Source organism: Hypanus sabinus, chromosome 13 (assembly GCF_030144855.1).
Source record: "Hypanus sabinus isolate sHypSab1 chromosome 13, sHypSab1.hap1, whole genome shotgun sequence".
Taxonomy (NCBI): domain Eukaryota; kingdom Metazoa; phylum Chordata; class Chondrichthyes; order Myliobatiformes; family Dasyatidae; genus Hypanus; species Hypanus sabinus.
Window position 1 is genome coordinate 103,601,555 of NC_082718.1, and position 14,829 is coordinate 103,616,383.

The 14,829-nt window shown below is 42.1% G+C and overlaps 1 protein-coding gene across 2 annotated transcripts in view; it reads left to right on the top strand.

Moving 5' to 3' along the window:
- The window catches only part of LOC132404221 (coiled-coil domain-containing protein 60-like), a 98,808-nt gene that overhangs the window by 61,487 nt on the left and 22,492 nt on the right, over positions 1 to 14,829 (top strand). For both annotated transcript variants that reach the window (XM_059988310.1, XM_059988311.1), the window contains 2 exons: positions 509 to 782; positions 14,379 to 14,466. In XM_059988310.1, the coding sequence (XP_059844293.1) occupies positions 509 to 782; positions 14,379 to 14,466 (362 nt within the window). The remainder of the gene's footprint in view (positions 1 to 508; positions 783 to 14,378; positions 14,467 to 14,829) is intronic.

Sequence of the window (14,829 nt, forward strand, 5' to 3'; positions counted from 1 at the left end):
CTGTGAGGGCTTCCTCCGGATTCCTCCCACATCCCTGAGACATACAGTTAGGATTGGTGAGTTGTGGGCATGCTATGTTGGCTCTGGAAGTGTGTGACACTTATGGGCTGCCCGCAACAGAATCCACAGACTGTATTGGTCATTGACTCAAATGACACATTTCACTGTATGCTATTATGATGTTTCAATGTACATATGACAAATAAAGCTAATCTTTAATCTTTAAAAAATCATTATTTTTTTACTAGTGTGCAGAATTTAGTGGCACATGTTCTGCCATTATAGTTCCACTGAACTATAATGCCTGATAGGTTAGCAGTGCATGCTCAGATCTGACCCAAGTGCAGTCCGTTAACCTCAAAGAGTTAATTATATTTGAATCAGGACCATGTTAGTAGAATTAAAACTTTTTCTCAGTTAGCACCTAATTAGCTTGTATGGTCTTGTATATATTTATTTTTGTCTATCTGCAGATGCAAACTATCTCCCTGAAATGTTTGTTTTCTAGTTCAAAAGGTCCACTCTAAGGGTTCTGCAAAAGACAACAATGCGGCCCAGAAGAGCCTCTTTATCAGTTGCTTCACCTGCCAATGTTTCCTCCTCTGTTATGACCCCAGTGTTTGACAGCGCTGCCTCAGAGGTCACCATCTCTGAAGATGTAGGAATGGGGTCTCCAGCACCTGTGCTGGAGTCCGTTTTTGAGATTCCAGATGACGACTCAACAGTAAGCAGCCTTTGCACCCAAAACAAACAGGATCAAGAAGAGGAGCCAATATCTGACTGTAAGTGTGATTGATCTTTTGTTTGTTACATATAGAGTGGCTAATAATGCAAAAATTGTCAAAAACTGCCTTTAAATGGTTCTATCCAAAGACACCCTTCCATCTGCAAGTTGCAGTTAAGTTTTTGTTGTTTCAAGGTCAACGTAAATTTATTATCGAAGTATATGTACCTTACCATATACTGCCCTGAGGTGCATTTTCTTGCAGGAGTTTCTCGGAAAATAAAATACAATAGAATTTATGAAAAACTGTACGTAACTAAAGACTGACAAACAGCCGCGTACAAAAAAGTCAAATTGTGTAAATAAAAAATAAATAATACTGAGAACATGGATTGTAGAGTCCTTGAAAGTGAGTCCATAGGTTGTGCAGTCAGTTCAGAATTGTGAGTGAAGTTATTCACACCAGTTCAGGAGCCTGATGGTTGCAGGGTTTAATGAAATGAGTACTTCCTCTCTGCAGCAGTAAGGAATCAAAATCAGTTTTAATATCACCGGCATATGGTGTGAAGTTTGTTGTTTTTGTGGCAGCAGTACAAGGCAATGCATAATAATAAAGAAAAGATGGTGATTACAGTAAGTATATATACATACTAAATAGTTAAATAAGTAGTGCAAAAGTAGAAATATAAAAAATAGCAAGGTACTCTTCATGGTTTCAAATATCCATTCAGAAACCGGATGGCAGAAGGGAATAAGCTGTTCCTGAATCGTTGAGTGTGTGCTTTCACACTGTTAAACCTCCTTCCTGATGGTAACAATGAGAACAATGAACCCTAATGAAAATGTACGTCTTTAGCTGAGAACTAATTCACTATAACAATCCACAAGCCTTAGCTAAGCACTTATTCACAATAATAGGTTCAATGTCCTTGATGAGTTATTAATACAATATACAGCAATTTGTATAATGTTCTGTCCGTTGCTTGTGCTAATTTACCTTGGGTTAATGACTTTGTTAATTTAATAAAATTGTAACACAGTGAATACGTTACTCTGAATTCATAGTGCACTGAGTGCATTTAACCTGTAGATGACAACTGCATAATAGAGGCACTTGTAGGTGATGGAAATACAATGCTGAAACAATGGAAGTATTTCCTCTGAGGTTGCTGCTACACAGTCTCAGTTGCCTCTTTTTTTTAATTTGCTAATTAACTTGTGCTGTTCTTTGACACTGATAGAGCATTACCTGCAGGCCATTGTGAGGCAAGAACAGAGGAGCAAAAATTTGACTTGTGTATTGGCAACTGGGAATAAACCCATTAATATAACTTGCGTTATATTAATCTAGTTTAAATTTTCTCTTGCTAATATTTTCTATAGTGTGCTTGTTGCATTTATATAATGAAAAACACATTTAATAATAACTTCAGCTGCTGCATGAGCTTGCTTTTTACATGTTATTTTATTAATCAAAGTTCAAATTCAAATTCAAAGTGCATTTATTATCGAAGAATGTATAAATTATATGTAACACTCACGCTGTCAGTATGTCTAGGGGAAAATCTGTCCACCCGCCAAGCTGTGTCTCCCATATACATAGATGCTGTGAAATGCACATGGGTACAAACTCGCACACACAATATCAGACAGCACACCATGTATGTTTACACAGTACACTTTATAAATCTTGCTAGAACTAGGTAATTAATAGTGATACAATATATAAAAAAGAAAAGGCACTAAAACTTATCGGAGTTCAGTCAATTCGTGCTCAACCGTTGGAGCTCAATTATTGAAATCTTCGGTCCACTACTCGATCTTCTCTGATCTCCTCGACCCGCCGCCGGGAACCAACCTCGGTGGTCGACCAGAGCGCGTCCAGCACGTCCTCCTTCTTCGGTTCTCCTCCCTGAAAACCCGCGCACTCACTCCAGGTTCCCACACATACAGATAGAACAACATCGCTACCATTGGTTAGTTTCTCCGTTATCAATACTTATAACCCAAACATTCCAACTAAACAGAGCATTACCTCATCAGTTACCCACAAAGAAGCCATTTCATTATAACTCTACAGAGAAGCCATTTTATATATGCAGTTAACATACAGTTAATAATCTGAGAGCCCTACATATACAACCCTGAGATTTGTTTGCTTACATGCGGTCGCAAAGCAAGGAACCCAAATTTTAAAACAGTAAGACGAAACCCAGTCCCCACAGGGAAAGAGAGAGAAAAACAAATCATGTAAACAATAGAACCGAGCAACTGCAGCAGCATCCCAAACCAAACTGAGTCCTTAGATCCCAGAGCAGCTCAGAGTCGACCCAAAGACTCAGTATTCAGTCATCATATTAGCGGGGCAAATCGCCGCAAGGGTCACAGACACGAGGCACAGTAGCCGGGGCATTCACACAGCCTCAGAGTTGTGGAGAGAGGAAAGCCCCCAGTCTATCTAGGTCAGTGTTTAAATTGTTCAAAGCTAGCTCAGGGACCCGGCTCCACCGGGACAAATCATTCTGAAACTAGAGTTTACTGCCAGAGAAACTATTCTCACCCTCTCCAAATTGGCTCGGTACCCAGAGCTACCCAACCTCGCCCAACACCCAGCCATCCAGTCTAACTGCGCCGGCGTTTAGATTGTCCAAACAGCTTTTTGTACTTTGCATTGGGACCCAGGCTTCGCTGTGGAGAATCGCTCTGGGCCCAGGCTTCGCTGCCCAGTGAATCGCTTCAGAGCAGGATTTCACTGCCGAACAAGCTGTTCTTGACCTCTCCAAATCAGCTCAGTGCTTGGTGCGATCCACCCTCACACCTGGGCCAGCTGGACGGGAATCGGAACTTCTCTCTGAGTCGTCCACTCTAACCAGCACAGCTCCAACTGCAAGTGCGTTGATTTTGCTGTGCACCAGCAGGGCGCGTCCCTCGAGTTTGCTTAGACCTCACTCGCCTTGTCATTGTTTGCAGTGATAGTTTACCACAACTTTCTTCAAAAAATGTGATTAATAATGTTTTTAATAGAATTCCTTTGTTTTTCAATTATCAGTAAGCTGTCACACATCTTTGGTAGCGTCATCTTAAACCGAAAGTTTTAATCTTTTTTTTAATCTAGAAATTAGATTACATCGCACACATTTCACATTCATGACTCGCATGGTTTTCATGATTTTCAACTATTGTGTAACAGGTGGAGAGCACAGGACCAACAGATCCTCAGACCAACTTGGAAGGAACCATTGATGCATTAGGGGTTGATGCATTCTGGACAGTGACTTGGTCCTGGAGGACAAAGTGTCAGTCAGTGAAACGCTTAGCTCAGAATGATCATTATGTTGTAAGACTAGAGATGGAGAGGATCAAGGAGCCATTAATGGAGGACGTCCAAACTGGAAGAGGACACAGTTGGGATCGAGTTTCTGCTATCTCAGAACTCAAACCACCTTCAAAAATCTTTGCACTTCAATTTCACCCCCCCTCACCCAAAGATAATTTGTTTCCTGCAGATGCAGCAGGACTGTGGCAATATGCCACAGTAAAAGTCCAATAATCCACAATCTGATCAGTTTGGAAATCTCAGTAGACCAACGTCCATATCTCTGGATGCTGTTTACAGTGCTCCCTTTAAACTCACTGAGGCCCAAGTCCCCTTATACACTTTGGGGCCCAAATTTTAAAGATTAAAGAGCACCTTTACTCTCTGCATCAAAACATTCAGTGAAATGCGTCACTTACATCAAATCAAATCAGTGAGGATAGCGCAGGGCAGCCCACAAGTGCCACCAGACCCCTGGCACCAACGTAGCGTGCACACATTTCACTAACCCTGACCATACTTCATTGGAACATGGGAGGAAAGCAGAGCATCTGAAAGGAATCCCACGCAGTCACAGGCAAAACGTACAACTCCCATACAGGCAACGGTGGGAATCGACGTTCAATCTTACAACTGGCACTGTAAGGGGTTGTGCTAACTGGTATGTTACCATGCCAACCCCCACTTCTCCTTTAAACTTACCACAATGCCAATAATCAACTTAAACTTCTCCTTTGAACTTACCACAATGCCAATAACCAATTTGAGCTTCTCCTTTAAACTTAGCACAATGACAACAACCTGTTTAAACTCACCAGGACCATGTTTCCCACACCCCCATTTAAACACAAGAGGGTCATTTGAGAGTTTATTTAACATTAAAACTGTGTCAGAGTATCAAAAGGCACAATATCTATCATCTAAAACCATCCAAAGATATTGCATGATCAGGGCTTTACTGTATTTTGTTCCTGCACATTCCTTTTACAGAAAACACCTCTCTGTGTTAAATTATATCTGCAACTGTCTGCATGAAAAATGGAAACAAAGATTGACAGGCAAACCTGCAACATAAAAATAGGAGGTTCTTAAGGAGGAGAGGTTTCAGGAACAGGTTGATTGATATATTTCCACAAGAGGAAACCGTTGCCAAAGTCAGTATCTATTGGATGAAGAGATGCTGTGAATGGAATGAAACATAATAGGAGGGTGTAGGGTGCATGTCAAAGTTCAAAGTACATTTATTATCAAAGTATGTATACTATACACAACATCGAGATTCATCACCTTACAGTTAGTCACGATAAAAAGAAACCCAGTAGAAAGTCTGCATTATTTAAGGAGAGCCAGCATAGATTTGTAAATGGGAGGTTAGGTTTGACCAATCCAGAACATTGAGTAAAGTTTTGCTAGTTTCTGATTCTATCCCAATCAGATTTATTATCACTAACATGTGTTGTGAAATTTGTTGTTTTGTGGCAGGACTACAGTGCAGAACATAAATATTTCTAAAAGTTGCAAAAAGGACTAAATGGTGTGAAAGACAAATAATGAGAGTGTTCATAGGTTTATGGACTGTTTGAAAATCTAATGGCAGAGGGGAAGAAGCTGTTCTTAATATGTTGAGTTTGGGTCTTCAGGCTCCTGCACCTCCTCCCTGATGATAGTGATGTGAAGAGGGCATGTCCTGGATGGTGAAGGCCTTGAAGATAGTTATTTACTGGCCCCACACCCAATGGTACTGGCTCATGCCAATGCACCCACTTGGTGACCAACACTGGCATCAACAGCCCAACAAATTTGTCCCAAGCACAAATGACACAAATGCCCTCGCCCCAGCTGAATTCCCTCCACTGCCATTCCTCTCAATCACTGATTGTCAGCAACTGACCCTCATCACTGTTCCACCTTCTTAGCCACCCCTGCCTCTTCCCTGCAGGAAGCTGGGGCCAGGGTTTGCCACATACCCTTGCCATTAACTAAGGGGTCCATGGACCCCAGGTTGGGAAGCCCTGCTCTAGACATAGGTGAATACTTTTGTATGATCTACACCTGGTACAAATGAAAGGCCGTAACAGTGCAAAAATACAGTTAAAGCATGAGCCTCAGTTGCTGCTGAATTTCCAAGCAACAAGCTCACAACCACAGCAATTAACAGTCTCCTTAATGTCAGCTGTATTAACACATCACTGAAGCAGCAACTGAGTTGTAAATCATTACTTAGAGCAAATGTGAAGAGGAAATGTATTTGACTGAGCTGTCTCGCAATCTAAATTGAGGGTGAGTATTATGGCACTAATAGGCAGTTCTTAGGCAAACCATATATTTTATCTTGCCATTGAAGTATTTGTCAATGGAAGTTTTGTGCTCATCCGCGACTGATGTGACTTGGTAAATTGACAAGTGTGCATTTTGGTGCCAAATTGAACAGTTCTTTAAGTTTCAAAAATAAAGTGTGCGTGTGCGTGCGTGTGCGTGTACGTGTGCGTCCGTGTGTGTGCGCGTGCGTGCGTGTGTTTGCGTGTGTATATAGAGAGAACAGACACAGTTCAACACTCTTTATATTCTTGGTGGCATTTGGCCAACATGAGTCATGTTAGTGCATGCTTTTTTATTTACAGGGCACCATTGCCACTTCTTGGCTCTCTGGATGATAGGCCCTTTTGTTTGAAGGGGTTTCCCACCGTGTCCAAGAGCAGAAGGATCCTAGACTGCAGCCTTTCCCTACAAAGACTGCGCTGGCTGCACCAAGCTTCATTGCATACCTCAGCACGTATTCCTGCAGCTTGTAATGCCTCAGTTGGCAGTATTCACTGATGGCATTGTTCATTCTGATCTGCTTTGTACCCTGAATCTCAGGAAAGTGGTGCTGCCATGGAGAGGGTGCCAAGGAGGTTTGCAAGAATGGTCCCAAGGAAGGCTTAACCTAAAAGGAGCAATTTGTGACTCAGGGCTTGTACATGATGGAGTTCAGAAAGACCAGAGGAGATCTCATTGAAACCAACTGGATATTGAAAGTGCTGGATGGAGCACACATGAGGAGGAGGCTTCCATTAGTAGAAGCACCTAGGATCTGAGGGAACTACCTTAGAATAAAGGGGCATTCCTCCAAACTGAGATGAGGAGTTATTTCTTTAGCCAGAGGGTGGTGAATCTGTTGAATTCGTTGCCATAGCAAATGTTTTGTAGCAACACAAATCATCAATGTACATAGAAATTGACACCACACGTTACAGGCCTTTCACCCCACAATGTTATGCCAATTATGAAACCTACTCTGGAAACTGCCTAGAATGTCCCTACCACATAGCCCTCTATTTTTCTCAGCTCCACGTACCAATCTAAGAGTCTCTTTTAAAGACCCAATTGGATCCGTCTCTACCACCATCGCAGGCAGTGCATTCCATGCACCCACCACTCTGTGAAAAACATACCTCTGACATTCCCCTTGTACCTACATGTCAGAGACATGTTAGAGCACAAAATCAATGATGCCGCTTCAGTAATGACAGGAAATCTTTGTGGGGTGGGTTGAAAATGCATTTCCAAACTAAGTGGAACATTTCAGCAGCAAACTGCTCAAAGAAAGGTAAGACTACAAGGGATTTCTCATGCGAGCATGTCCCCCCATCAAAGATATTTTCAATAGACATTGCCTCAACAAAGCAGCATCCAACATTAAGAACCCCCACCACCTAGGATATGCCCTCTTCTCATTGCTATCATCAGTAAGGAGTTGCAGGAGTCCGAAGACACACACTCAATGATTTAGAAACACCTTCTTTCCGTCGGAATGGACCATGAACACTACCTCACTTTTTGTACAACTTACTTATTTTTAAATATCATCATAATGTACAGTAATTTTTTATATGTTGTGCAGTGCTGCCATCAGACTTCACGACATTAGGGTTAGGGTTAGGGTGAATCATTGCCAGGCACGAAAGGTGAAATCAAAGAATTGCATCACTTTGCCATTCCTCAGCTGGCATACAGCAGGTGTAATGCCACCAGCAGCCAGTGAAGGGCGCTGCTGCTTAACTTCTCATTTTATCTCCATGCAAAGTAATATTGCAGGATGTCAGTACTGTGGCAGAGATCATCGCCTGTTTTGCAAGCCATCCCTGTTTTAAAATCTTCACTGCCAGATTGCTCAAATTATGTTCCTCAGTCATTGATGTTTCTGCTATTTTAACACTAGTCCTTGTACTGTCTTTCCACTCGATTATACTTGAGTGCTTTGTCTCCAAACCTCAGGCATTTCAGAGAATGGAAATAGATGAACAGTCATATTGTGTGTGTGCAAGTTTGTTAGAGAAGTGTTGTGTGTGATTGTGTCTGCATGTGGGTCTGTGGGACTGTGAGTGAGAAGTACAGTGTATGTGTGTGACCGTGTCCAGTGTTTGTAAATGTATGTGTCACTGTTATGTGTAAGAGAGAGAGATGTGACTGCTTATGATAGTGTTTGCATGTGTGTGTGTGTGCACCATCCTGTAAGCTTGAACCAGTCTGGCCATTTTCCTCTGACCTCTCCCACGAACAAGGCATTTTCACCCACAGGACTGTGTTTTTGATTATCACACTATTCCCTATAAGCTCTAAACCCTAAAAATGTCCCAGGGGATCAGCAGTGCAAAATTCTGCTTGGGCTCCCAAGCAGTGTGTTGGGCAGACGAGGTTTTACGAACTGAGTAGCAGAACTATAAGAGCATAAACACAGGAGCAGAATGAGACCATTTGTCCCATTGAATCTACTCCACCGTTCAATCAGGGATGACTTAATACCCCTCTCAAACCCATTCCCCTGCCTTCTCCCGAACCATTGATGCCTTTACCATCTAACAACCTCCACTTCAAATGTACCTCCTCAGCTGTCTGTGACAATGAGTTCCATGGATTCACCACTCTCTGGCGAAAGAAATTCCTCCTCATCTCTGCTCTATTCTGCAACTGTGCTCTCTGGTCCTTGACTCCCCCATTCTCTCCACATCCACTCTGTCTAGGCTGTTCACTGCAGTGTAACAGCCAGTTCAGGATGCTTTTCACAGTGTGAAGTTGTAAATGCTCACTGAAATTGACTGTGAAACTTGGCCATCCCCAGAGTTTGTTAAAAAGAAACAGTACAGTTTTTCCAATAGTGATGCAGGCAATTTGATGAACACTCAAGTCTTTAATAACAGATGTAAGATATTTAACCCACAGACAGTTCACTAATATTAGAATTTTTAGGCTTGGTTGAAGAAACACAAAAAATTTTTAATAAAATTACAAAACACTGTTTTCCTGATTAATTAGCAACTAGACATTAAGAAGTATTCCTGGTATTGCAATTATATATATAATATAGTTGCCAAACCTGCGCCTCTGGCATTTTTTTGTTATAAGAAACCAAAGAAGCTTTTCCTTCATTTAATTGAAATGTTTGAACTCAGTCACAATGGAAAGCACAGTTACCACCAGGAAGCCTGAAATTGTACCCCAGTCAACTGAATGTGGCAAAATCGGAAAACAGGATCAGAAGTAGGCCACTCGGCCCCTCACATTGACCTACCCACTTCAAAATGACTATAGTGTCCCAAAGTACAGTTTCTGTACAGCTCAGAAACAAGCTCTTTGGCCCACCAAGCCCATCCTGGCAAATCTGCCTAGATGTCATCCCCCAAGTTCCTCATAGCCCTCAATATCCTGATCTCTCAAAAATATATCTGCATCCTCCTCTATTTCCTTCTCTCCCTTGGATAGCTGTCAGGTGAGCTGTGTTTCATGCTTGGGACCTCGTTTGCAACTTATTGCTAACATTAAGCATTGTAAAGCCTGTACATTGAGAAACTTAACCCTGAAGTATGTATTACGTTATTGGAAAATTTCCTTAGATCTAAAAGCAGCAGGTTGCTGGGATCAATCCAAAGTCATGGCACACAAGGAAACATAACCCTGATAACATCTCTGAAGACTATTTTTTTTTAAGTTCACTCTGTCAGAAGCAGGCCTGTATGAGATGAGATGATCTCTGCGGACTGCCATCCATGGTATTCATCCTCCGAGCTCAGTAATCCCAGTCTCCCAGCTCAGCACTCCCAATCCCCCAGTGCAGTAACACAGAAAACAGAGCCTGCACCACAGCTAAAGTGGAGAGCTGTAACCCCATGAGGGTGAGATCATAGGACGGTGATAAGAATTCTGCCGAGTTTACCCAGGAAAAGCTGGAGAAAGAGGTGCAAATAGGCATTTACGCAATTTTCTCCATAGTTACTGCTGAAGTTTGTTGATGTGTGTGTGCGTTGCGTGCGCAAACATGAATATTATGAATATCATTCTTTTTAAGGAGCATTGAAAAGTACTAGCATTTTAAAAATAATTGATGCTGTTCATATAATCCTCTTAAAATAAAGTTTGGCTTCCTGGCAGCTAAAACTGAACCCAAAACTCTACATTTATTTATTCTTCAATTCCTGACTATCATAATTACTTGTGATTGTAAAAATTTAAAGTCATTGAATACTAAACATTTTGAGTTGATGAGCTCTGAAGATTTCTACGTGTCGAAATCTGAAGATATTAATAAACACAGAGGGCTATTGGGGTGGGAAGGGTTAAACTGATCTTGGGCTAGTTTAAAGGGTCGACGTAATGTCGTCAGCCAAAGGTGTTGTACTGTGTCGTACTGTTCTATGTTTTATAAAGAAGAATCAAAACGTGTGTGTTTTTTGGTCATATGGGTTAAATGTGTCGATAGAGTCAGGAATCTATTTTTGAGAGCTTCTTCAAAAAGAATCACCTCTAGTTGAGGTTGACTTGCTTCTGCTGATGAGGTGAATATAGGGCCCGTTTTCACTGAACTTCCATTCTACTGTGGCAGAGGCCAGAGGTTCTTGGTATCTCCCTGAATATTTCCCCTCAGGACAGACTCTCTCGTAAGTTAATGAAATGTTAGATTCTTCAACGAGGTTTTGAGAAGGTAGAGAGGAATTGCTTGCCTTGATTGGGTCCCACCAGTGAGCTTGTAAGCACTATATAGTGTCAGGCATGGAGACAATAGACAATAGGTGCAGAAATAGACCGTTCGGCCCTTCAAGCCTGCACTGCCATTTTGAGATCATGGCTGATCATCTACTATCAATACCTGGATCCTGCCTTGTCCCCATATCCCTTGATTCCCCTATCCATAAGATACCTATCTAGCTCCTTCTTGAAAGCATCCAGAGAAATGGCCTCCACTGCCTTCCGAGGCAGTGCATTCCAGACCCCCACAACTCTCTGGGAGAAGAAGTCTTTCCTTAACTCTGTCCTAAATTACCTACCCCTTATTCTCAAACCATGCCCTCTGGTACTGGACTCTCCCAGCATCTGGAACATATTTCCTGCCTCTATCTTGTCCAATCCCTTAATAATCTTATATGTTGCAATCAGATCCCCTCTCAATCTCCTTAATTCCAGCGTGTACAAGCCCAGTCTCTCTAACCTCTCTGCGTAAGACAGTCCAGACATCCCAGGAATGTCTACCCATTGGAGTGGCTATGTGATTACAGCGTTGATACTGGGTACGTCGGCTTAGTGGAGGAAATCGACATTAATTTAGCTAGGGGTTTTCTCTTTGGAGGGAAGGAGGATGAGAGGTGATAGAGGTGTGCTGTATCAGAGGTGTAAAAAAATGGAAGGTTATGGGTTCTGTAAGAGTAAAGGGTTAGATTGATCATGGAGTAGGCTAAAAGGTCGGCATAACATCACCAAGAGCCTATACAGAGCTGCACTGTTCTGTATTTTATGTTTTAATTTGTTCCTCCTGCTTTTGTATTTGAAGGATTTGAGGTTTGTTGGTGGTACTTTTCCATTGCTTTGAGTTCTAAAAAGCAGGATCCATCATCAAAGACCCCACACCCCCATCCAAACAATGCTCTCTTCTCACTACTACCATTGGGCAGGAGGCAGAGAAGCCCCAGGTCCCATTTAGACAATAGACAGACAATAGACAATAGGTGCAGAAGTAGACCATTCGGCCCCTCGAATCTGCACCGCCATTCTGAGATCATGGCTAATCATTCACTATCAATACCCAGTCCCTAATAGACAATAGACATTTCACCATGTTCAGGAACAGTTATTATCCTGCAACCATCCAGCTCCTAAACCAGCGTGGATAATTTCATTCACCACTACTCTGAACCGAATCTATGACCTACGCTTTCAAGGATTCTTTACAACTCGTGTTCTCCGTCTTATTTTTATTTGCACAGTTTGTCTTTTGTACATTAACGTTTGTCAGTCTTTAACAGTTTATGGATAGTTTTTCATAAAATTTAATTGCATTTCCTTTCTCCTGTAAAGAAAATGAATCTCAAGATAGCATTTTGTGGGACTTTGAACTTCGGGTTGCCCCCAGTAGATTGTCGACATCTCTGAAGCATACGGATTTGAAGAGGTCACACTTGAACCATGAACTATTGGTGGGTTAGAGATCATATTCTTCAAGTACTGTTTCCTTCAGGTGGCCAAAGGTTATTGGTATAACATTGGAAGAGGCAGGGAATTCAATAGATTTATCTTCCTCCATTCAGAGGAGGCTTCCAAGGTATGGGAAGTGGACCATGTTCTCCAGGATTTCATCTTGGACACTTAATGACAAGGGATGGTGTTGTAGAATGGGAGCTAGATGCTGGAGTACCTTTGTTTTGCTTATGTTTGATGTAAGACCCAATCTGCCATATGACTTAGTGAATAAGTCAATGGTGGTCAAGCCTCCAAAAGTGTACCATATATTAGTCTTGCTTATGTATTGCATTTCAAAAGTCAATTACAGCATCTCTGAGACATCAGGTGTGCTTCGCTTGTTCGAGATGAAGCAGATGAAAGCAGTATTGAGAGGGATTTCCTCTCTCCTTCTTGGCTGACGTAGTTGAAGGCTTTATTAAGGTTGAATAAGACCATTTGGCTGCTGCTACTCTCGACATTTGTCTTGAAGTTGTTGCACATCAAACACGTCTGTCAGTGGACAGCAATTAACTGAAGGAGCAAATTATGAATTTATTGGCAAAGACTGTCCCTCTACCCCTCGGCAGAGAGGCCCATCTGAAGTAACGAGAGTTGGATTTCAATGGTCATGATTACAGGTTCTCTGTGGTTCCTCTGCCAATGTGAAGAGGGTGAAGCTATAAGTTAACTTTGGAGGCTCCTTTTGGCCAAATTCTAGAACTGCAGTAGTAATATCACCTTCTGCAGACCTGCACAGTTCCTCAGCTGGCAGTGGCCTTGCTGATTTGTGGTATCAGATCATACGCTGTAGATTAGATAATATATACTTGCATCAAAGAGAGGGTCTTCGTTGAGAGTCACTGCAGAGACACTTCTTCAAAGCACCGTAGAAAGCATCCTATCTGAATGCATCATGTCTTGGTGTGGCAACCGCTCTCCCTGTGGCCACAGAAAACCAGTTCCAATTCCATTGTTTGATGCCTGGGCCAGCAGTGCTCTTTCCTGTCTGAGAAAAATTCTGCTAAATTGCTTACCTGCTACCAGAAATCAGCCTGGGGAGGAGTGCCGTTTCCCCATTTGTACACGCATTGACCAGGTAGACCACACATCTCATCGTAGCAGGGTTGAATCACAATCAGAATCAGGTTTATTATCATCGGCATGTGACGTGAAATTTGTTAACAGCAGCAGCTCAATGCAATGCATAATATAGAAGAAGAAAAATAAATAAATAAATTGCAGTATACATATATTGAATAGTTTAAAAAACGAGCAAACAAACAGAAATACTGTACATTAAAATAAGTGAAGTAGTGTACAAGGGTTCAATGTTCATTTAGGAATCAGATGGCAGAGGGAAAGAAGCTGTTCCTGAATCACTGAGTGTGTGCCTTTAGGCTTCTGTACCTCCTAGCTGATGGTAACAGTGAGAAAAGGACATGCCCTGGGTGCTGGAGGTCTTTAATAATGGACAATGCCTTTCCGAGACACTGTGCCCTGAAGATGTCCTGGGAACATTGTAGGCTAGAACCCAAGATGGAGATGACTAGATTTACAACCCTCTGCAGCTTCTTTTGGTCCTGTGCAGTAGCCCCCACCCTCCCACACCAGACAGTGATGCAGCCTGTCAGAACGCTCTCCACTGTATTTCTACAAAAGTTTTTGAGTGTACAGTATTTGTTGACATGCCAAATCTCTTCAAACTCCTGATGAAGTATAGCCACTGCTTTGCCTTCTTCATAACTACATCGATAAGTTGGGACCAAATTAGATCCTCAGAGATCTTGACACCCAAGAACTTGAAACTTGATGATGAGGAGCAAAATCTGAAAGTGTGCTCTGAATTTCACCATTGTGCTTTTCCAACAGATCTCCAGAAACTACTTGATTCTGTACACCAGAGCATAAACACAGAGCTTCATGGAGAACAGAAAGATCCAAGAGACAATGAGAAAAGGTACAAGTTGTTTCACGTTTTGTTAGGAACCTCTGCCACTACCTTTGAAATGATTCATAACACTGGTGTGATTATATATGTGCTTCCCTTAAAAAGCAACTTTGCCCTGTGATAAATTGTCCTAGGTGTCGTGCAGTGCCGAGGTGATTGAAGTACTCATGCTGGTGCCTGCATCAAGGGAAGGGAAGATGTGAAGTTTGAGCAATATCCAATGGAAAGAGACAGGGACAGCGGGATGATATATAGGGAGGGGCAATGATATGGAAGGATCTTTTAATTCAGCCCCTCAGGTCAAGGATGACTTCCCACCATGGGAAGTCTTGGGGTCCTCCGTGGGGTCGAAACACTACAAATGATTCAAAA